Genomic DNA, 21,481 nt, shown 5'->3' with positions numbered 1-21,481 from the left:
AGCTCCTGGTTCTGGCCTGGCCCAGCCCTGGCCGTTGCAGCCATCTGGGGAGTGAACCAGCTGATGAAAGACTTTTTCTCTCTCTCTCTCTCTGCCTTTCAAATAAATAAATCTTTTTTTTTTTTTTTTAATAAGTGTGAGATGGATCACAGACCTTAACACTCAAGTAGAAACCGGAAAGCTTGCTTTTTTTTTTTTTTTTTTTTTTTTTTTTGACAGGCAGAGTGAACAGTGAGAGAGAGAGAGACAGAAAGGTCTTCCTTTTCCGTTGGTTCACCCTCCAATGGCCGCTGCGGCCGGCGCATCTCGCTGATCCGAAGCCAGGAGCCAGCTGCTTCTCCTGGTCTCCCATGCGGCTGCAGGGCCCAAGGACTTGGGCCATCCTCCACTGCCTTCCCGGGCCATAGCAGAGAGCTGGCCTGGAAGAGGGAAAACCAGGATAGAATCCGGCACTCTGACCGGGACTAGAACCTGGGGTGCCGGCGCCGCAGGTGTAGGATTAGCCTATTGAGCCACAGCGCTGGCCCATGGAAAGCTTTTAAAAGCAAAGACAGGGGGCGGCGCCGTGGCTTAACAAGCTAATCCTCCGCCTTGCGGCGCCGGCACCCCGGGTTCTAGTCCCGGTCGGGGCGCCAGATTCTGTTCCGGTTGCTCCTCTTCCAGTCCTGCTCTCTGCTGTGGTCAGGGAGTGCAGTGGAGGATGGCCCAAGTCCTTGGGCCCTGCACCCGCATGGGAGACCAGGAGAAGCACCTGGCTCCTGGCTTCGGATCAGCAAGATGCGCCGGCCGCAGCGGCCATTGGAGGGTGAACCAACGGCAAAAAGGAAGACCTTTCTCTCTGTCTCTCTCTCTCACTATCTTCTCTGCCTGTCCAAAAAAAAAAAGCAAAGACAGGCAAATATCTTGAGGCTGGCAAAGATTTTTCACCCAGAACACAAAAAGAACAACCCATAAAAGGAACGATGGGCACAAAACACACAGACCCAGCAATGGCTCAGCCTGGGGGAAAAGTGAGCCCTGATGCCCAGGAAGCAGGCACCAGCAAGGCAGCGTGTGTGCCCCTGCAAAGGTCTCTGAGCTCCAGGCCTTGACTCACTTTGAGACCAACACCAGAGTCCACCAACCCCAATTCTGAATTTTGAAACCAGTCTCCTGACAGTGTCTAGTTTTGTTTCTAGCTTCCTTCCCCCAATTCTTTGACCATGAAAACCATCACTCACTAAGGCTGCCTCTGGATGACAGTGGAGCTGGCACCAGCTGGCCAGTAGAGAGATTGCACGCATTCTCTGTGACACACAGAGAGCCCAGGTCCATAGAAGGCCAACTTTCAAGCTACTACTAGAAATAAGCCATACAGACACGCCCGGCTTCTAGAAAGAGTGAGCTTCCCATCATCAGTAAAACTCTGTTCTGTAAAGGCATGAACTTAAGAAATGGTGGCTCTTTTTAGTATTAATTTAGGGGTTCTAAGCCTCAGAGACACCAGAGGGGAAGGCGTAGGTGGGGGGGAGAGGAGGAAGGAGCGAGGATAAACAGACGCAAGCAAGCATGATGAGCTCTCACAAAGTGTTCTCTTTCTGAACTGAAATGAAACTGGTGACTCCTTTGCGGGCTTATAGCACAGGACAGGGCTGAGGGGTTCCCCTTTAGCTGGACGTAAGATTTACCTGTCTGACAACCTTTGGGGAAAGACTGAGTGTCCAAGATCAGGACCCCTGAGTAGGTGTTTGTAATAGCTCATTTTTCCTAAGAGGACTGGGGGCTCAGAGAGGTTACGTACTTTGCCCCACGTCACACTAGGACTGAGTAGCCAACCTTAGGCACTGCAAAAGACTACAAATACTTACAAACTAAAGACTGCCTAGTTCTGCAGTTCTCAAACTTTACCCAAGAACCTGCTAAAAGAAAACAACACCATTTTAACAACCTACCTGTGGAGAGTCTGATACAGGGCATAGGGATGACTGGAACAGGGGTGGTAAAGCCCATGATCCTGGAGACCCACCTAGCAACAGGGCTAAAAACTCTGTCCTATAATGACTTACCTGTGCCTCATTTTTCTCATCTGTAAAATGGCGATATTGATATCAGTAAGAAAAAACGTGATGTTCTACATTTAATCATAAGGAAATGAAGTTAGAGATGAGGAGAGGTGGGTGAGATTAACCAGTTACCATTCCTGCATATGTTACAATATGAACTCAAATCCCATCAGGACCCACTGTATGCACCCTGCTCACAACAGGACACCCAGCAGGAACAAATACTTCTCAAGGGTACAGGCCCTCTTATCTACAGCCAAGGAAGGACCCAAGTACAGGGCGGCTGATGCTTTTCTTCCCCAAATTTTCATTTTAAATGCTATCACCTCTGTGTCAAGCATTCTTCCAACTGCTAGCTGGCCCTGTTGCTAGGCGTTATGGGAACCTGTCCATTTCTGGCTAGTATCTATAATGCCTGAACAAAGCCTTTTATTTCAAAGCTCTTTCTGTGACAAGGGCTTTGGCTAAAAAAATACCATGGAGTTGTTGTAAAGAAGTTCTAAATGTAATATATTTAATACGTGCTTTAATGTATTTGCTGTAATTACTTAGAATAGTGCCTGTCGTTAGTAAGAACTTAACTAAGTGTTAACTCTTATTTTCATCCCATGTAATGGAGAGCTTGCCATCTACCAACACAGCCCAGCTAGCTTTGGTCCACCCTGGGCTATGGCCATTGGCTACCGTGGACCATGGGGCCGCAGTCCTTTCAGCAGCATCTCTACACTCTCATGCACATCATGGAAAAACTTCTGTTCGACTTTAGCAAACATCCAAAAAGGCTGAGAGCATACCTCCTGGCTATCAGGGGAGCCACACGTGGTGCTGAGAGGCACTGTGGAAATTGGGAGCCTGGGTTCCAGTCCTGATTCTCCACTGGCTGGCTTTGTGTCTTTTGGCAAAGTGCTTTCTCTCTGGGGCCTCAGTTTCTCCATCTGTTAAATATTGGTTTGGTGCGTCTCAGGGTCCCAGCTGATAACAAAGGTAGAGGAAATTTACTAATTGTGGTTCCTTCAGCCCTCCAGGACCCAGGGAGGGAAGCAGGGATTTCCAAACACCCCCCCCCCAAGATTTCTGATCTGCATACAAGGGGGTGGGGGTTGGCTTCAAACCCTAGGGGATTAGGAAAGGGGGAGGGGCACAATGTAGGAGCTGGAAAAAGGAAACCACCCCCACCTAAAGCCCCCTTCTGGTTTCCACGCCCAGATCCTTTCATTCCTCCTAAATTAGCAAATCTCTGTCAGGGCTTCCTCCTCCAGAACTGTCTCCAAACACACATTATACATCCAGTCCTGAGCCGGGCAGGTCTCAGAACCAAGGACATGTCATTACTGTACTGATTTAAAGTATTTCTATTGGGAATCCCTGGAGTGATTTAAACAGACACGAACTCAGCTCTCAGGATGTTCATCTGCTCCTGGGGGACACAAACTGCTAGATGACTTCAAACACTGCAGTGATCACAGCTCCAAAGGCAAGAAATCAAGGGTAGGTGATGGATCCTGATGTAAGATAGATCCTGGGGATAGGAGGAGTCTTGAAAAGTTCATGGAAAATGCACACATTGCAAAGTTTTTCTACACCAAAATGAACTCACAGTTCCATTTTCCATGAACTTTTTGAAGTGCCCTGGAACTTGACCTGAGACAGATGGTAAGTGAAATGTAACAAATCAAAGGCCAGCACAAGGGTAAGCCCAATGGGGTGAGATTTCAAGTTCCTAATCTTCAATATAAGGCCAGGAAAGGCCTCTGGAGGAATCCCAGAAACTTTTTTCTAAGGAGGGGGCCCTCAGTTGTATTCCACAATGTAGTCGGGTGGAGGGGCGCCCTCCAGTGGTGACAATAGTCAAATGTCACATCGTGGACCTGGAAAGCCAAATGCTTGGGACTGAACCGTGGGCTCGCTTATCATTCATTCCTCTCACATTTTTCATTCAACCAGTATTTACTGAACTAAGGGTATGTGCCAAGTGGTGGTGGAGTGGTAGGGGTAGAGCTGTGAAACCGGCAGTATTCGGGTCAGTTCCTGGCCCAGTACTCAGCTCCCTGCTCAGTACTGCAACGTTGGCCTTCGAATGTTCCAGCAGCCACACACACACACACCCCACACGCCCCCCCCCCCCCCGGGTCTCTGCATGTGCAGCTCCCTTGCTCCTGGAAAGCTGGCTCCTTGCATCGCTGGCTCGAGTCTCCCCTCAAAGGTGACCCGATCAGCAAAGTATGATGGAGTCATCTTATTTATCGCTTGACCCTCCCCACACACGACTAAAACAGTCTATAAAAATGGCCATTTTCCTGTTATCCCTCAACCGAGTGGGTGCTCAGAAAACAAGCGTGGGATGAGTGTGAGGAGTCCACAGGTTAAAAAAAAAAAAGTTCACCGAGCATCGGCCCGCTCGACCCGCGTCAGAGGCCCTGCCCCGGGCGTTCTGACCTCGACCCCGCGTCTCCCACAGCTTCCTCGCTACGCTACGCCCTCCACTCGTCGGTGTCTGTCCCTCCCGCTAGAACGCTCGCCACCCGGCCTGCCCTCGGCGCCGGCCACAGCGCGGGCTCCCCGGCGGCGCGCCGCAGCTTCTGACTGAATGACCGCAGCCTGCTCTTTTCCCTACAGACCTTGCGCCACCTGTTCCAAGGGGGAACTGGGCCTCAGGAGGCGCCCCGAGGTGACCTCAGGCGGCCCGGCCCCGGCGTCCGAGCTCCGGGAGCAGAGCCATCGGAGCAGCTGCGGAGACAGGAGGCGCCGGACCTGGAGCGGGAGCGCGAGCGCGGCGAGGCCTGCGGCCGTGAGGCGATTCCGGGAAGAGGCGAGGGCGCGCCAGAGACGGCAGGCGGAGCCCGTCGGAGGAGCAAGAGTCACGTGGCGCCCGCAGACCCGCCCACCTCGTCGCGGGCGGGGCGGCTGGGCGGGCGGGACGCATGCAAATAAGCCTGGGGCGGCCGGCCAATCGCAGCGCGCGCCGAGGGTCCCGGTGGGCGGGCCGGACGCCGGCCCGCGCGCCGCCTGGGGGCTTCTTTGAGCGGCGCGGCCGGTTCGCTGGCTGGGGCAGCCGCGGCGTCCTCGACTTCCTCTTCGTCCCGGGGCTGCTGGCCGGGCGCGGCCGGGCCCTCGCGGGGGGCAGGCGGAGGCGCGGCGGGGGGCGGGGGCCGCTGCCGTCGCAGGCTCCCGGGCCGGCCCGCGCCTTTGCAGCGTGCTCCATGCATCCGGAGCCCGCCCCGCCCCCGAGCAGCAACAGCCCCGAGCTTCCCCTCAGCGGCGGCAGCACCGCCAGCGGCAGCCGCCGGAGCCGCCGCAGCGGGGACGGGGAGCCCCCGGGGTCCCCGCCGCCGCCGCCCGCCGTCAGCTACCCGGACTGGATCGGCCAGAGTTACTCCAAGGTGATGAGCCTCAACGAGCACTCGATGCAGGCGCTGTCCTGGCGCAAGCTCTACTTGAGCCGCGCCAAGCTCAAAGCCTCCAGCCGGACCTCGGCTCTGCTGTCCGGCTTCGCCATGGTGAGCTCGGGCCGTCCTGCCCTGCCCCCTCTCTCCTGTCCCGGCCGCTCGCTGAGGAGCAGGCGGGGCGGGCCGGGGGTGAGGGGAAGGGCTGGGAGAAGCGGTCCTGGACGCTGGAGGGGGGCCGGAGGTGCTGGACTGAGGAGAGGTGGGCGACGAGGGCCACCCGGCGGGGCGCAGTGGCGAGCCAAGCAGGTGTCCAGGCTAGGGGGCTCAGGGGCAGGTTTGATGCACCCCCACGGTCAGGTCTGTGAGAGGGCAGAAGGCAGGACCCAAGACCGGCTGGCCCATCCGGGAACAGGTGTCAGGAGCTGGGCTGGGGAACAGACCGCGGAGCTGTGGCGCACCCACACCAGGTTTTGTTTTTTTTTCCCCCAGGTAGCTGAGGGGATTTCCTGACACCCCTTTTGGGCTGCATTTTCCGAGGGAACCTCAGCCTGGGGGTTTGACAACCACTCCCACCCACCTACCTGATTTTCTTCTCCAGAAACTCGCTACTGAGTCACTGAGCGTGGGGGAGGAGGGTGGGACATGTTCCCCTTGAATGGGCTGTTTCTTGATGTAGGGGACAGGCCTGTCCTGAGTCTTGGGCTGTGGTGGGGGGTGGGTGAGTGAGGCTGCAGGTTGGACTGAGAGGTTTCTGCAGGCCTAGCTGGCCTCTTGGTGTTTCTCCCCCACAGGGCATGGCACAACCACCTCTTCATTATCAGTGACATCAGCCTACATGAATGGGGGCTGTCCCCACCCCCGAAGATATCTAGCCCAGAGCATTCCGGCCTCCCCTTCAGTGAGCTAAGCCCTTGGCCTTGAGGAAGGGAGTGGCTGCACCGTGGGTGTTTTCTTGGGAAAGGAGTGTGTCTGGGTCTCTCCCTGTGTTCTACAAACAAGCGAGCCTGTGCAGTGGAGCCTGAAGGTGTTAGAGGCCCAGGGTGTCCTGGGGAGAGCTCCAGCTCTCCATGCCCTGCTGCTAGCTGCCTGCGTGACCTCAGGCAAATCTGTCCCTTGCTGGGCCTTGATTTCTGGAATGGTACATGAAGGCTGCTGCTCAGAGCTTCTCTGACTTCAAGAATGGAATTGAAGAAGCCCCTGAGAGATCAGATGTGTGTAAGGGGCCCACACCTGGGTTTTCGTTTGGGCCAGTGTGATGGAATCCTGTTACCCTAGTCCCACGTCGAAAGACCCCCTGTGCCAGGCTCTGTGTCGATTCCCTAACGGCTCAACAGCCCTGTGAGGTGGTTTTGTCTTTGAACTTTCCCTAGGCCACACAGCTAGGCTGATACGGTGGGATTTGAACCTGCATCTGCTGGTGCTAGAACTCACTCGGGGACTTGGGCTGCTTATGGTGTATGGTGGTCTCCTCAGGGTCCCCCCAGGACTAGACCTGGAGAAGGAAAAATGGAGCAAAAAGTTTTCCCTTAAAGCAAAGAGAGTTTGACTGTTTGGGACAAGGGAGCCACGGAATTGTCAGCTTTTTCCCTGCTGTGCTCTGTGTCTCAGGTGGTCGGTGTCTGTTACTTTTCTCTTAAGGTCATGGATTCTTCGCTGTCCCAGGCCCCTGCTCACCCCAGAAGACGTGGGGATCACACGCATGACACTTTGCTGCCCTCTCAACTGCTCTCTTCCTCCTGCAGAAGGCAGGCCTTGTAGTCAGATGTCACCTCCTTCTTCCTCTAGCTAAAAACAGGGCGCGGAAGTCAGGAGGCTGGGGCGGGCAGTCGCCCTGGGTGAGCCGTGGCTCACTCAGACTGTCTCTTGGGGGACCTTTATTTCTCCTGGTTCAAGCTTTCTACCTCTCCAGGTAGAATCCCCCAAGTTCTGCAGGTAGGGAGGGGTTGGGCCTCATCACAGCCTCTATCCAGAGTCAGTGGTTACAGAAGTGACTGGGTGTGCAGCAAAACTGCAAATCTGCAGGAGACAGGACTGGTGCGGGGTAGGAGGGCAGCAGGACAGGCCCCGCCATGCCTCGCCTCCACCACAGACACTTGTTTGAGTGAGAGGCAGAGAGGAGTGGATGTCAGGCAGTCCTGAAGCCGTGGTAACAGAGGGACACGTTTCCCGGATTCCTATCCCTTCCCCATGAGTCAGCATAGCCACTTTCCTGCCCCCAGAGGGCTTCCTTCCTAGAGACCTGGGAAATGAGGAGCCAGTGACTGATCTCCAGGTAGAGGCAGAGTCTGCAAAAGCCTTGGAGGGCATTGAGAGATTCCTGCTTTGTATGTGGAAGGGCCTAGCCAGGTGCCTGTGAGGCACTGGGAGTAGGCCAGGGGACCTCTGGCACATGGCTTTGTCTCTTTAAAGCGAATTTCTCACATGTGTAAAGGTGACAAAATTCCTATTCTGCCCTGGACTTGCATGAAGATTCATTGTGACGCCAGACTGGGCCTGAAGTGCTAGGAAATTTCAGGATCCGGTGATGTACACCTTGGCTGGATTCTTTTCTGATCGCTTCTAGAAACAGCAGGGCCTCAGCTTGGGTCAGCAGCCAAACTCTAGCTAGCAACACAAAATGAGGGCCCCAGGTATAGCATACGGTCAGCATCCTACAGTACCCTTGTGGGCTCTGCTTCAGGCCCTCTGCCTCAGTGTACCTCAGCCTGACCCCATGCCTTGTGGGGAGCACACATGGGGAGCGCGGTCTGTAACGTTAGCCTAAGCAGAAGATAATTGGGAAGGTCAGCCTGCTGTTGTAAACAAAATGCTTTCCACGACCTGGGCTCAATTATTTTTGGATTATCTGCCTCCTCAAGTTCTCTGCCTGCCAGCACCCTTTGGTTCCCAGGGTCCAGAGCAGGTTCAGAGTTGATTGGCATTTCTGTGAAAATCAGCTGGAAGGAAGTGCTCCGATTGTAAAACCTTGGCTAGCCTCTTGGACGTGTTCAGAGTTCAGGGAATGCAGAGGGGAGCAGGAACTTGCTCTCACTCGTGGCGGCTGAGCAGTCGTCAGTCACTGTTGCTGGTTGGGGCCCTGCCTTGGCTCCTCACTGCTAAGGGCATTGGATGTACCATCGGTGTGGTCTTCCTACAGCCTGGTGAGGGTTGGTGGTCATCCCAGAAGAAGGACTTGCACAAGGTCACCTGCTGGGCAGCTGCAGGACCATGGACACATGGGAAGGGAAGCGTCAGAGAGGGGTAGAAGGACAGAGCTGAGAGGCCCAGGTACAATAGAGCAAAGCAGAAGCAGGGCTTAAGCTAGAAAACTTGGACTCATATCCCAGCTCTACCTCTTAACAACTGTGAGACCTTGGGGAAGTAACTTGATCGTTCTGGGCCTCCGTTTCCCCGCCTATAAAATGGGTCACAGTAGTAGGAACCTCACTGGTGTGAGGTTTCGTTGAGTTGGCATTTGCGTAGCACGTGGCCCAGATATCCAGGAAACTCACTCGCCCTTGTTCCTGTGGTCTAGGGCTGCGTTGTCAGTGTTAACTGGGTGAGAAGTCTAATTCCAGCTGAGCCTTTGAGAGTGATGGCGGTAGGATTTGTGGAAGAGCCCACCTGTCAGTGGAAATGGCAGGAACAGTTACAGAGCTGAAAAGTTAGAGGGTCCTGGGAATGGCAGTAGGGCTGGTGTGGCTGGGGTTTCGGGTGTGCAGGAAGTGATGGGGTGAACCTCGTCAGGCAGGATGATGGAGGCCCTTGATCTGGTCATTTAGGAAGTTTGAATTTTTGTATAGTCAGTGGGGAGCCATCAGAGATTTTATTTATTTTGTTTATTTTAAAAGGCAGAAAGACAAAGACCAGGAACTCCCATTCACTGGTTTACTTCCCAAATGCCCACAACAGCTGAGACTGGGCGGGGCCAAAGCCAGGAGCCAGGAAGTCAATCCAGGTCTCCCCTGTGCATGGCAAGGACGAAAGTGCTTGAGCCATCACCTGCTGCCTCCCAGGGTGCTCGTTAGCAAGGAGCCGGAATCAGAAGCAGAGCCAGGACTCCAGCCCAGGCACTGCAGTATGGGATGTGGGTGTCCAGGTGGTATCTTAGCCACTACATTGAATACCTGCCCTAAAGGTTGTAGATAGAGGGGCCGGTGCTCTGATGTGGCAGGTTAAGCCACCATCTGCAGCACTGGCATCCCATATGGGCGCCTGTTCAAGTCTTGGCTGCTCTACCTCCAATCCAGTTCTCTGCTAAGACCTGGGGGAACAGTAGAAAATGGCCTATGTGCGTGGACCCCTGCACCCACACAGGAAACCAGAGGAAGCTCTTGGCTCCTGGCTTTGTCTCAGCCCAGTTCCAGCCATTGTGGCCATTTGGGAAGTGAACCAGTGGATGGAAGACCTTTTTCTGTGTCTCTCCTTCTCTCCATAACTCTGCTTCTCAAATAAATAAATCTTTAAAAAAAAATTTTAAAAAGTTGTAGATAGGCCGGCGCTGCGGCTCACTAGGCTAATCCTCCGCCTTCCGGCGCCGGCACACCGGGTTCTAGTCCCGGTTGGGGCACCGATCCTGTCCCGGTTGCCCCGCTTCCAGGCCAGCTCTCTGCTGTGGCCAGGGAGTGCAGTGGAGGATGGCCCAAGTGCTTGGGCCCTGCACCCCATGGGAGACCAGGAGAAGCACCTGGCTCCTGCCATCGGATCAGCGTGGTGCGCCAGCCGCAGCGCGCCTACCGCGGCGGCCATTGGAGGGTGAACCAACGGCAAAAGGAAGCCCTTTCTCTCTGTCTCTCTTTCACTGTCCACTCTGCCTGTCCAAAAAAAAAAGTTATAGATAAGAGGGTTAGGTGACCAATTTTTTTTTTAAACATTTCATTTATTTATTTGAGAGGTAGAGTTACAGACACAGAGAAAGGTCCTGCATCTGCTAGTTCACTCCCCAAATGGCCACAACAGCCAGAGCTTGGCCAATCTGAAGCCAGGAGCTTTTTCCAGGTCTCCCATGTTGGTGCAGAGGCCCAAGCACTTGGGCTGTCTTCTGCTGCTTTCCAAGGACATAGCAGGGAGCTGGATCAGAAGAGAAGCCAGGACACGAACCAGCGGCCATGTGGGATACTGGCGCCACAGGCGGAGGCTTAGCCCGCTACGCCACAGCGCCAGCCTTACAAATTCGATAATAATGATGCTGGCGGTTACTGCTCACTGAACCTCTTTTGTGCCGGGCATGGGGCAGAGCCCTTTCCTTTTATTTTTATTTGATCTTCACAACAATGCTTAAGAGTCTATACTGCTGATAGGAAAAGACTTCCTAGTGGTTTCTAGCGATTAAGATCACCCAGCTGGTAAAATGCAGGCCCTGGTGTGTCTGACTTTGGGCCTTTTCCTCTCTACCACCCTCTGGCTACCACCCCCTGCCCCCCTTAGCTGCTTGATAAAAGAACCTTTGAAGTCTTCCAGATGCGTGACTGATTCTTGTGCTAGATTTGCTTGCTGGGCTGTGCTACATGGAATTTTGCTGCAGTCCCCAAGGAGAGGGTGCTCCCTGCCAGGCAGAGAGGGCTTTTGTTAAATTTCAGGAGTGTGCAGTGGATCTCCAGAGCTTGCAGCCGGAACGGTGCTGAGCCCTGCTGGCTGTCAGGTTTCTGACTGCTAGAGAACCCTGAGTAGTTTTCCTAACGTGGCACCACAGTGACCCATGCAAGGTGGAGCTGAGGGCACAGTTCCCTCGGGAAGTAAAACTGCTTACACATAAGCAGCAGACTTCTCTCTGATAGGGCTTCTCAAGGTCCCTTATTTAAGTTTCTTCTTCTTCTTCTTCTTCTTTTTTTTTTTTTTAATTGGAAAGGCATCCTAAGAGGAGGTGTGGGGGAAGATCTTTCATCTGCTGGCTTACTCCCCAAACAGGCTGAAGCCAGGTGCCCGTATCTCCATACGAGTCTCCCACATGGGTGACACAGTACCTGAGCCATCATCTGCCTCCCAAGGGATGCATTAGCAGGCGTCTGGATGGGAAGTAGACATGGGACTCAATCCGAGGCACTCCAGCATGGGATGCGGGTATCCCAAGCTGTGGCTTAACTTGCTGTGCCCCCAGTAACCACCCCATAAATGTTCTTTCTATGCACCATAAGAGGGACCTCTGAGACTGTCCTTCAGAGGAGAATCTTCTGGACTGTTATTTAATAGTTCCCTCTGGGAAACATTGGTCCATCCCAGGAATGAGCCAGCTTTTTCTGCAAAGAACCCGTGGTCTCAGTGATAACTACTCAGCTCAGCACTTTGGCTGAGAAGCAGCCACTGATCATCTGTAAATGATGGGCATGGCTGTGTGCCAATAAAATTTTATTTACAAAAACTACAGTCCATCGGCCACGGTTTGCTGACCCATGCACCAAGCTATAGTCTCCACATTTTTGAGCCTATATCTCTATCAAAAAGTTTTGATTATGGGCATTTATCTTAGCAATTAAAACTCTAGTTAGGACACTTGCATCCCATGTTGGAGTGTCTGGATTCGGTCCCAGATTCTGGCTCTTGATTTTACCTTCCTGCTAATGTTATACCTTGAGAGGCAGCAATGATAGCTCAAATGATTGATTGGGTCCTTTTCGCCCATTTTGGGGACATGATTGAGTTCCAGGCTCTTGGCTTCAGGGTTGGCCCAGCCCTGGCCTTTGCAGGCATTTGGGGAATGATCCAATAGATGAGTGCTGTCTCTCTGCCTTTCAAATAAATTAATTAAATAAATAAGTTTGTTTTTGTTTTTTTTTTAAATTTAGCACTAGCGTCACTGTGTGTGTGTGTGTAAATTATATTTGCAATCCAATGAAACATGGGTGAGTGTTGTACAGTGGGCTAAGCCACCACTTGGGACATCCATATCCCACATCAGAGTGCCTGGTTCAAGTTCCGGCTACTCTGCTTCCATTCCAGCTTCCTGCCAATGCATATTGAGAATTAGCATATCATGGCCTAATGCTTGGATTCCTACCACCCATCTGGGAGACTTGGATAAAGTTCTAGGCTCCTTGCCTAGTGCCAGCTGTTAGGGACATCTGGGGAGTGAACCAGCCAATGGAAGCTCTCTATCTTTCTCTGACTCTCTGTGCCTTTCAAATAAAATCTTAACTATCATGTAGTTAAATACAAAAATTTAAAAATTAAAAGAATGAACTAATCAATGAATAGGATTAGGGAGTCTCATATGTTCTTCAGATTCTCAAGGGATTACCCGAAACTGTTCCCCGCTTTGGAGACCTTGTACAGAAGCGCACAAAGTTCCCAGCCTCACCTGCCTTCCTCCACCCCTTCCTGAGGTCCTGTGCTAAGTACTGGAGAAACAGAAGGAGCAAGGGGTGATTCTGTGTTCAGAGCGTGTGGGGCTGGGACGAGACGGGTGCGCAGGCCTTGAAGGTGCTCGTCCAGGGCAGCCGCCTCTGCCAGCCTACAGTGAGTGCCCCGTAACTTTTCCATGATTGAGTGAATGGCTCTAGTCCTGTCCTCAGAGGCCAGGGGACCCTGGTGACTCAGGAGGCAGGATTAGCCGGACGAAGAGGAAGTCTGGGCCTGGCTCTCCCTTCCCCCACCTGCAGCTTCAGGCTGTCAGTGGCTGTGACATAAATTGAGTGAGTTGTAGCCGGCATCTTTTTTTATTTTTACGAAATAAGAGAAAATCCCAGCATGTATTGTGTCTGGTAAGAATAGGCTGTTTGGGTATGCTTTAAGGATAAGTATTGTGTAGTGAAACTTTTGTTCCTGTTAGGCGTGTGTGTCTATTTATAGAAACATCTGAGTACTGGGCTGTGGTGGTCGGAAGAGTTTGTAAACTGCTGGACTGGGCCTTGGCCCTCTCTAAACAGATGCTTTGTGCTTGATGCGGGGCCAGCAGGTTTAGACAGCTCTGGTGACACTCGGTGACTGCAGCTCCAAGGCACTTGAGTTCCAGGCTGCAGCTACTGACTCTCCGGAAAGGATGTCCGAGAGCAGACCTAGGGGATGGAGAAAGCAAAGTTGTGTCTACCAGTTGTGGACGCTGGGGTCAGGCCTGACATGGGAGAACTGCTTCCAAAGGGCCTGGCCTCCGCGATGCCAGGTGCCCAGGGTCTCCATGGAGCCTGGCAGGGATGAGGGTTGGCGGTTGGCATTCAGGCAGGGTGGGCAATGCTTGGCAGAGTCAGCTAGGCCCTGTCCTCCGTAGGATCCGTCATCTGCTTCTCAGCTCTTGCTTGAGTTTTGTCATCCCCGTGGGAGTCCGTGGACCAGTGTGTGGCTCCCTGTCACTCACCCTTCCCATTCCTGCAGGACCCCTGTGGCCAGGTTCAGATGGGCCTGTGGCTGGCTGGCTGGGAGCTGTTTATTTTGGGTTAACAGGCCCAGCACTGGGGCTATATTTACCTTGCGAAGCTGCGTGCAATCTGATCTGGTCTGATCTCTCTGGGACTCAGCTGGGCCCTGGGAGGCAGCTGCCAGTTTCTGCGAGGCCCCCCCTGACTCTCCTCTCCCTACCCATAGGGATGTTTCCCAAGTGGGAAGCATTCTGGAAAAGGCCGTGGCTTTTGTGCCTCTGAACAGTTTTTATCGGGATCCGTGATTTGTGCCGACCGTTCCCTTTCACTCCGAATCAGTCTTTTACGCTGCCCGGTGGCCTTGAACTTGGTCCCAAAGGCGGCACATGAGCCAGCCTGTGCAGCTGGAACATTTGGATCCAGAAAGGGCGACGGGAGCTTTCTCTGGAGCAGCGGCAGGCCCTTTCCTCTTCCTCGGGCCGGCAGCGCCCCCACCCCAGGCCCTCGGGGAGGGCTGGGCGCCTTCGGTGTCCCCAGGACGGGTGTGTTTCAACAGCTGCGTTTTCTGACCCGGCAGCTTGTGGGTGTGACAAATGGTGTGCCGCAGGATGGGCTCTGCCCTGCAGAGGTGGTCAGCTGCCCAGGTGCGCTTTGGGGTACACATTCCTCTTGTGTTGGGGTTTAGAGCCAGGGCAGATGAGGCCCGGGCGGTGTGTGTTGGAACATGGTTTGTGGGGTCAGCCCCTTCCAGCCTGAGCTAAGGGCGCCCAGGGACTATTTTTCTCTTCCATTTCAAGCTCTGTGTTTTTTAACTAAGATTTATGAGGCCTCTTCCCGTGGCCAGCCTTATGCAAAAAATTGACCCGTGAAATCCTCCTTTAGTCTCTCCATGACCTTGTGAGGGGAAGTGCTCTGTGACCCTCCTGGCTTAGAGCCCTTGAGTTTGAATCCAGCACCCCCCATGGGGCAGCCGACTCCCCCGTCTGAGCCTCAGACTGCTGGTTTGTAAAGGAAGGAGACCGATACTACTGCCGACTGTTGACAACTTTGCATCTCTTGCATGCAGGTCTGGTTCTAAGGCTTCATATACATTAACCCGTTAGGTCTTCACAACAACCCTAAGAAGTAGATGCGGAAATGGAGGCACAGAGAGGTTGAACTTCTTGTCCCAGGTCACCAGCTTTGTAGGTGGTGGAGCCAGATCATGCCCAGCTGTGTGGTTGGGGATTTGGTTTCCGAAATAAGCCACCCAGGGCTGGTTGGGATGCAGGGAAGGCTTCAGATAGGGGCCTGGGGTGTTGTTACGTGTGTTCAGCTCCCTCCCACGTACACCCCTAGCACCCAGCTCAGGGCCTCACCCACCCAACAGGGCCGGCCATTTCCTGAGATTAGAGAAGTAGCCTGTGAGCTGGATAGCCAGACATGGCCTCTCCTTTCTCAGGTTTCAGGTTCCGGGGCAGCGGGTCAAAACAGGAAGAGGAAGTGCCAGGTGTGGGGAGGAGACAGGAGGCATTGGCTGTGGGGCAGCAGGCATGGGGGCAAAGACCAAGGAGCCCTGGGCTGTGGCCCTTGATCTACAGTGCCCTGGTGGCCTGCACCCTGCCGCTGCCCCTCACCCGCATGTACTAGGAGTTCTCAGACTGGCCTTCAGCCACCAGTGATGTTGTTGAAATCCTCATGGCACTGCCCCAAATTTATATGAGCTTGAGCTGTTTTGTAAACTCCAGGGCTGAGAAGAACAATAATCTCGTCAGTTGTGGGAATTTTTAGGCAAAATTCTGTGAATCCCACTGGGACGGCCTGAAGAGTCCTGAGAATCCATATGCCTGGATGTCCTTGTGTGAGGAGAGTGTCTGCTCTTTGCAGCAGATTCTCAAAGGTATCCGACCCTAAGTCAGTACCAGACTGTGACCTTGATCTTGCCACTTCCCCTCTTCACAGAGGGAGGCGAGGTCTTGGCCAAAGGCACTCCATGGAGCCCGGGGCGGTTCCCAAGCCAGAACGCACGTCTGCCAGTTTGGCCCTGGTTCTCTGCCACCGCCCAGGAGGATTTCATGAAGATGAGGTTTCTAAACTGAATAACAAGGAAGCTTGTTTGTACTGAGGGCTCGCCAGGTGCCGGGCACTAAGTATTTTATGTGCATTAGCGTATTTAGTCCTCACAGCCATCCTCCGAGCATGTGCTGTTATTTCCATCTTACAGATGTGGCGAGTGAGGCACGGAAAGATGACTGCCAGAGTTACACAGCCTGACGCAGGGCAGAGTTAGGCAGCGTTTGAAGCCAGGCAGCCTGGTGGAAGGGGAGCTGGGGACGGGGAAGGAAGGAGCTCGCCTCCCTCTCCGGAAGTTCCCTACCTGGTAGGAGGCTGGTGTGAGACTGGTGGACAGCTTTGGCATTAGCCATCCAGTCTGCGGTCACCTTATAAAGAGTCACTCTCCTTGGTGATATTGTTGATATTGGTGCCTCCTGCGCTTGCCCCTCAGCCCATGCGGGCAGGCCCTGGCCGCTTGCCCGCTGCCCGCTGTTCCCGGCCCAGATCTGATGAGCTTGCTCCTTTGCATGGGGGTGATTTGCAAGGCCCGGGAGAGAAAAGCGGGTGGCAGACCCAGAGCATGCCCCCGGTGACCCCTGAGTTGCAGGTTTCCAGGAACTGGGGAGCAGCCAGTGCATCAGTCCCGGGGCTAGAGAGGAGACAGCCTGGGGCTGTTGGCTACCCTGCCCGCACCAGGGCTGAGCCCGGCTCTTCTGGGAAGCCTCCCCGGGTTCCTTGTTGGTCTGTGCATGGTGTTCTCAGAAGGAGCCCAGGCATGACCTGGGCCTTCACCTGTCCAGCCCCTCCCTCGCTCCTTGTTCCCCGAGCAGGACAGGAAGAAGTCTCTGCTTGAGTGAAGGAGGAGCCAACAGGTGTTTGGTGGCTGCTTTTGTTTTGTTTTGCTTTCTCAATGTATTTAATTTACCATTTTAACCATTTATAGTGGCAAACATTACCATTTGGGAGGTGGTTACTGTAAACCAGGAATGCTCATTTCATTGTTAAAATAATTCAGTGAGTTAGTGTATCCCTATTTATAGATAAGAATGTTGAGGCTGAGAGAGGTGAGGTACCTTTCCCAAGGACACACAGCTCCTGAGGGGCAGAGCTAGGATCCTAGTTCAGGTGGCCTTGGCTCCAAGCCTGCTTTGTTCATCGGCTTTTTCTCCCACTTCCCAGCCCCAAGAGGGTGACCCTTATTATCCCATCATGCACCTGTGTGAACTGAGGCTCAGAGAGGCCAGATGATTGGCCCAGGGTCCCAGAACTGGGGAAAGGAGAGCCCTTTCTGGGTGGCTCTGTGAGCTGGGACTGTCCTGACACTCACCCTGCCTGTCCCCTCTCCCAGGTGGCCATGGTGGAGGTGCAGCTGGACGCTGAGCACGACTACCCACCGGGGCTGCTCATCGCCTTCAGCGCCTGCACCACGGTGCTGGTGGCCGTGCACCTGTTTGCACTCATGATCAGCACCTGCATCCTGCCCAACATCGAGGCCGTGAGCAACGTCCACAACCTCAACTCCGTCAAGGAGTCGCCCCACGAGCGCATGCATCGCCACATCGAGCTGGCCTGGGCCTTCTCCACCGTCATCGGCACGCTGCTTTTCCTGGCCGAGGTCGTGCTGCTCTGCTGGGTCAAGTTCTTGCCCCTCAAGAAGCAGCCGGGGCAGCCACGCCCTACCAGCAAGCCCCCGGCTAGTGGTGCGGCCTCCAACAACAGCAGCGAGAGCGGCATCACCCCGGGCCAGGCGGCAGCCATCGCGTCCACCACCATCATGGTGCCCTTTGGCCTGGTCTTCATCGTCTTCGCCGTCCACTTTTACCGCTCACTGGTCAGCCACAAGACGGACCGACAGTTCCAGGAGCTCAGTGAGCTGGCCGAGTTTGCCCGCCTGCAGGACCAGATGGACCACAGAGGGGACCACCCCCTGACGCCCGGCAGCCACTATGCCTAAGCCCTTGTGGTCCAGGGCCCTTCCCCATGACCTTGTCCTGCCAAAGCCTCAAGGACAGCCTGTGCAGGGAGCTGGGCTTCATCGAGGGGCAGAGAGCGGAGGGAAGAGGCTTTTTGTAAAAGAGATTACTGCACTTTGAAACTTTCCTCCAAGTCAGAGTAAGCACTTCCTGTTCTTGCAGCTCCAGGTCCACCTCCTGGTTAGGAGGTAGTGGGGGCCCGGGTGGGGACAGACGCCCTCTTTGTCCCCTCTCCTCCCCCGTGCCAGTGCCTCCTGGATGCTTCCTCTCCTTTCCGTCTTGACCTTCCTCCCCGTTGTGCAGCGAGCGTGTGTGTGTGTGGACACATAAATATACTCACAAGGGACGCCTCCTGCTTGAGCCTCCATTTGTTGGGTCTGGGCTGCCTGGAATGGTTTTTCCTGGTGCCCCCGCTCTGGGGGCTTCTAAACAGAGCTTTGGGTTTTTTTCCCCAATATTCTTATTTTGAAAAATTTCAAACCTACAAGTAAAGCTGCATAAATAGTAACTGAAATAGACAAGGTACTTCAGAAAGTTTATGGGGAAGATGGGAGTTAAAAGAAGTTTATTTTGGTGCAAACAATGTTGAAATGTCTAGGTACAAGGGCCTTCAGAAAGTTCATAGAAAATGCATATTGGGAAAAAAATGGCATGGATTCCCAAGTATTTTCACCCTGAAAACTTACTTACTTCTGTTTTTCCACAAACGGTTTGAAGTACCCTTGTATGCACAGCCATTTCTTGTTTTTCTAACAATCACAGAAAACTCTGGGTTAGCAAAAACTGGATCATTGCTCCAAGGGAAATACGGGATTGGCTTCCTGGCAGCCCTTAGTCTTGATGTTTCCATCCGTCCATTAATGCGTAACCTGGTGTTAGGTGTGTTTCTGTGTGAAGACATCTTTATGTCGTTGATTCACTGTGATTGAACTCGCAGCCAGCAGCGCTATAATTCAAGCCAGGGCAAAACTCACCTCACACACGTGTTTTCTCCAGGAGCACTAAATGGCACTCAAGGATTTCACATGGGGACCATTTTAAACAGCAAAATCACCAACAGAAAGCACAAAAATGTGAAAAATGTGACACTAAATAAACCATAAAAATGACACGTACAGTAATGGGCTGAAATAAGGCAGAGTGTTGCTCTGTTCGGGCTCCATGCGTAGGTGAATTCACAAACACTGAGCCGTGAGTGACGAGGCCACATGTGTGTATTTTCCCCTCTGAGCCGTGTGCCTTTTTTTTTTTTTTTTTTTTTAATTAAGATTTGTGTTGTGTGGGGGTATTTTTGTTTTTGTCTTTTTTTTTTTTTTTTTTTTTTTTTGACAGGCAGAGTGGACAGTGAGAGAGATAGAGAGACAGAGAGAAAGGTCTTTCTTTGCCGTTGGTTCACCCTCTAATGGCCGCCGCGGTAGCGCGCTGCGGCCGGCGCACCGCGCTGTTCCGATGGCAGGAGCCAGGTGCTTCTCCTGGTCTCCCATGGGGTGCAGAGCCCAAACACTTGGGCCATCCACCACTGCACTCCCTGGCCACAGCAGAGAGCTGGCCTGGAAGAGGGGCAACCGGGACAGGATCGGTGACCCGACCAGGACTAGAACCCGGTGTGCCGGCGCCGCAAGGCGGAGGATTAGCCTGTTGAGCCACGGCGCCGGCCTGTTTTTGTCTTTTTAAAGACTTATTTGGAAGACAGTGTCAGAGGGATCTTCATCCACTGGTTCACTCACCAAATGGCTGCAGCATCCCGGCCTGGGCCAGGCTGAAGCCAGGAACTCCATCCGGGTCTCCCGCGTGTGTGGGTGGCAGAGGCCCAAAGTCTTGGGCCATCTTCTGCTGCTTTCCCAGACACTATAGCAGAGAGCTGCATCAGAAGTGGAGCATCTGGCCGGTGCCAAGGCTCACTTGGTTAATCATCCGCCTTGCAGCGCCAGCATCCCATATGGGCACTGGGTTCTAGTCCTGGCTGCTCCTCTTCCAGTCCAACTCTTTGCTGTGGCCCGGGAGTTCAGTGGAGGGTGGCCCAAGTGCTTGGGCCCCTGCACCTGCATGGGAGACCAGGAAGAAGCACCTGGCTCCTGGCTTCGGATCAGCGCAGCACCAGCCGTAGCGGCCATTTGGGGGGTGAACCAACAGAAGGAAGACCTTTCTCTCTCTCTCTCTCTTTCTCTGTCTCTCTCTATATATATGTATATATATAACTCTGTCAAATAAATTAAAAAAAAAAAAAGTGGTGCATTCGACACTGGAATGAGCCTCACATGGGATGCTGACATCACAGGTAGTGACTTAAACCACTGCACTACAACACCAGCCTAAGAGCAGTGTATTTTTTGTTTTTATTTTTTTAAGACTTATTTATTTATTGGAAAGGCAGAGTTACAGAGAGAGAGCAAGAGATAGTCACTCCCCAAAAAGCCACATTGGGCAGAGCTGGGCCAATCCAAACCCAGAAGCCCAGCTTCTTCTGGGCCTCCCACATGAGTGTTGTGGCCCAGGTACTTGGGCCACCTGCTGCTTTCCAAGGCACAGTAGCAGCAGCTGGGTCAATCCAAAGCCAGGAGCTACTTCCGGGTCTCCCATGTGGGTGCAGGGGCCCAAGGACTTGGGGTATCTTCTGCTTTCCCAGGCCACAGCAGAGAGTTGGATTGGAAGTGGAGCAGCCAGGACTTGAACCAGCGCCCATATGGGATGCTGGCACTGCAGATGGCTGCTTTACCTGCTACACCCCAGTGCCATCCCCGCCATGTTCTTTAATTACACTTTTTTTTTTTTTTATGCCTCACCACTCCTCCAAAAGAGCATTCAGCTACATAACCACAAATCAATCATCAAATTCAGGAAGTTGACCTTGATAATACTGTTACCTAATATAATAGTCATTTCATTTTCCCACTTGTCCCAGTAGTGTCCCTTCTAGCAATTTCTTTGCCAGTCCGGGATCAAGCACTGCCTTGAGCTCTCACGTCTTGGTTTCCTTTCATTTGGATCAGTTCTTCATTCTTTCTTTTTTGTAGCTTTAACATCTTTGGAGAGTCCGGGCCTGTGGCTCTGGAAGATGCCCGCGTAGTTTGTTTCCTCTGGCACTTTCTCATTCTTAGAATCAGCTGTGCATTTGGGAAGGCCTATTAGGTAAGCGAGGTTGCATCGGGGACCCGCCTTGATGTGTGGATGCTGTTCTAAGCACTACCTGTTGGCTCTGTGAATCCTCAGCATCCTTGTTATCTCCATTTCGCAGATGGCAAGGCTGATGCCCAGGTAAGATAAGTAACCTGGAAAGTCTGACTCACGGCAGATGCTGTCACACAATCTAATCTGGGCCCAGTGTCTTGCAGAACGGTCATGAGCAGGGGCCGGCACCATGGCACAGAGGGTCACATTGCTGCTTCCTGTCCCCGCAGCCCATGTGAACTCCGATTTGAGTCCCCACTGCTCCACTTCTGATCCAGCTCCCTGCTAATGGGCCGGGGAAAGCAGTAGAAGATGGCCCAAGTCCTTGGGTCTCTGCCACCCATGCCAGCGACCTGGATGGATTTCCAGGCTCTGGCTTTGGCCTGGCCCAGCCCTGGCTGTTGAGACTATTTGGAGAGTGAACTATGGGATGCAAGATCTCTCTGTCTCTCCCTCTCTAATTCTTGCCTTTCAGATAAATAAATCCTTTAAAAAAAAAAAAAATTTAGTAATGAGGAGGAGTTGAATTGCAGGACCTGTCTTTGCCACCACCCGTCTTATTCCACACTCAGGCCAGCTTCACTTGTATGAGAATTGCTTGGACCCACAGG

General features: G+C 53.3%; 3 protein-coding genes across 7 annotated transcripts in view; 1 reads left to right on the top strand and 2 right to left on the bottom strand.

Moving 5' to 3' along the window:
- The window catches only part of KDM2B (lysine demethylase 2B), a 167,037-nt gene extending 162,314 nt beyond the window's left edge, over nt 1–4,723 (bottom strand). For all 3 annotated transcript variants that reach the window (XR_009864875.1, XM_062182126.1, XM_062182127.1), the window contains exons 1-2: nt 4,661–4,723; nt 2,837–3,014 (exon numbers count right to left, since the gene is read on the bottom strand). Coding sequence is in view for 2 of the 3 variants with exons in the window: in XM_062182126.1 (XP_062038110.1) it covers nt 2,837–2,977 (141 nt within the window). In the remaining variant the exon portion in view is untranslated. The remainder of the gene's footprint in view (nt 1–2,836; nt 3,015–4,660) is intronic.
- Nucleotides 4,724–5,208: 485 nt separating this feature from the next.
- On the top strand, nt 5,209–18,944 carry LOC133752249 (calcium release-activated calcium channel protein 1). 2 transcript variants are annotated; one of them, XM_062182663.1, is made up of 2 exons: nt 5,209–5,422; nt 17,078–18,944. In XM_062182663.1, exons 1-2 carry the CDS (start codon nt 5,243–5,245, stop codon nt 17,681–17,683), a joined length of 786 nt encoding a protein of 261 aa, XP_062038647.1. In that variant the 5' UTR covers nt 5,209–5,242; the 3' UTR covers nt 17,684–18,944. The 2 variants fall into 2 exon arrangements, with proteins under 2 accessions (XP_062038647.1, XP_062038646.1); XM_062182662.1 differs by having other exon boundaries at nt 5,209–5,539.
- Nucleotides 18,565–21,481, bottom strand: part of MORN3 (MORN repeat containing 3) — a 25,073-nt gene continuing 22,156 nt past the window's right edge. The window contains exon 7 of one of the 2 annotated variants that reach the window (XM_062182668.1): nt 18,565–18,648. The gene's annotated coding sequence lies outside the window, so the exon portion shown is untranslated. Of the gene's footprint in view, nt 18,649–19,359; nt 21,357–21,481 lie in introns of those variants that run through there. The other variant, XM_062182667.1, reaches the window with a different exon arrangement.

The sequence above is a fragment of the Lepus europaeus genome, chromosome 23 (assembly GCF_033115175.1).
Source record: "Lepus europaeus isolate LE1 chromosome 23, mLepTim1.pri, whole genome shotgun sequence".
Lineage (NCBI taxonomy): Eukaryota > Metazoa > Chordata > Mammalia > Lagomorpha > Leporidae > Lepus > Lepus europaeus.
This window is presented reverse-complemented; position numbering and strand designations above follow the sequence as displayed.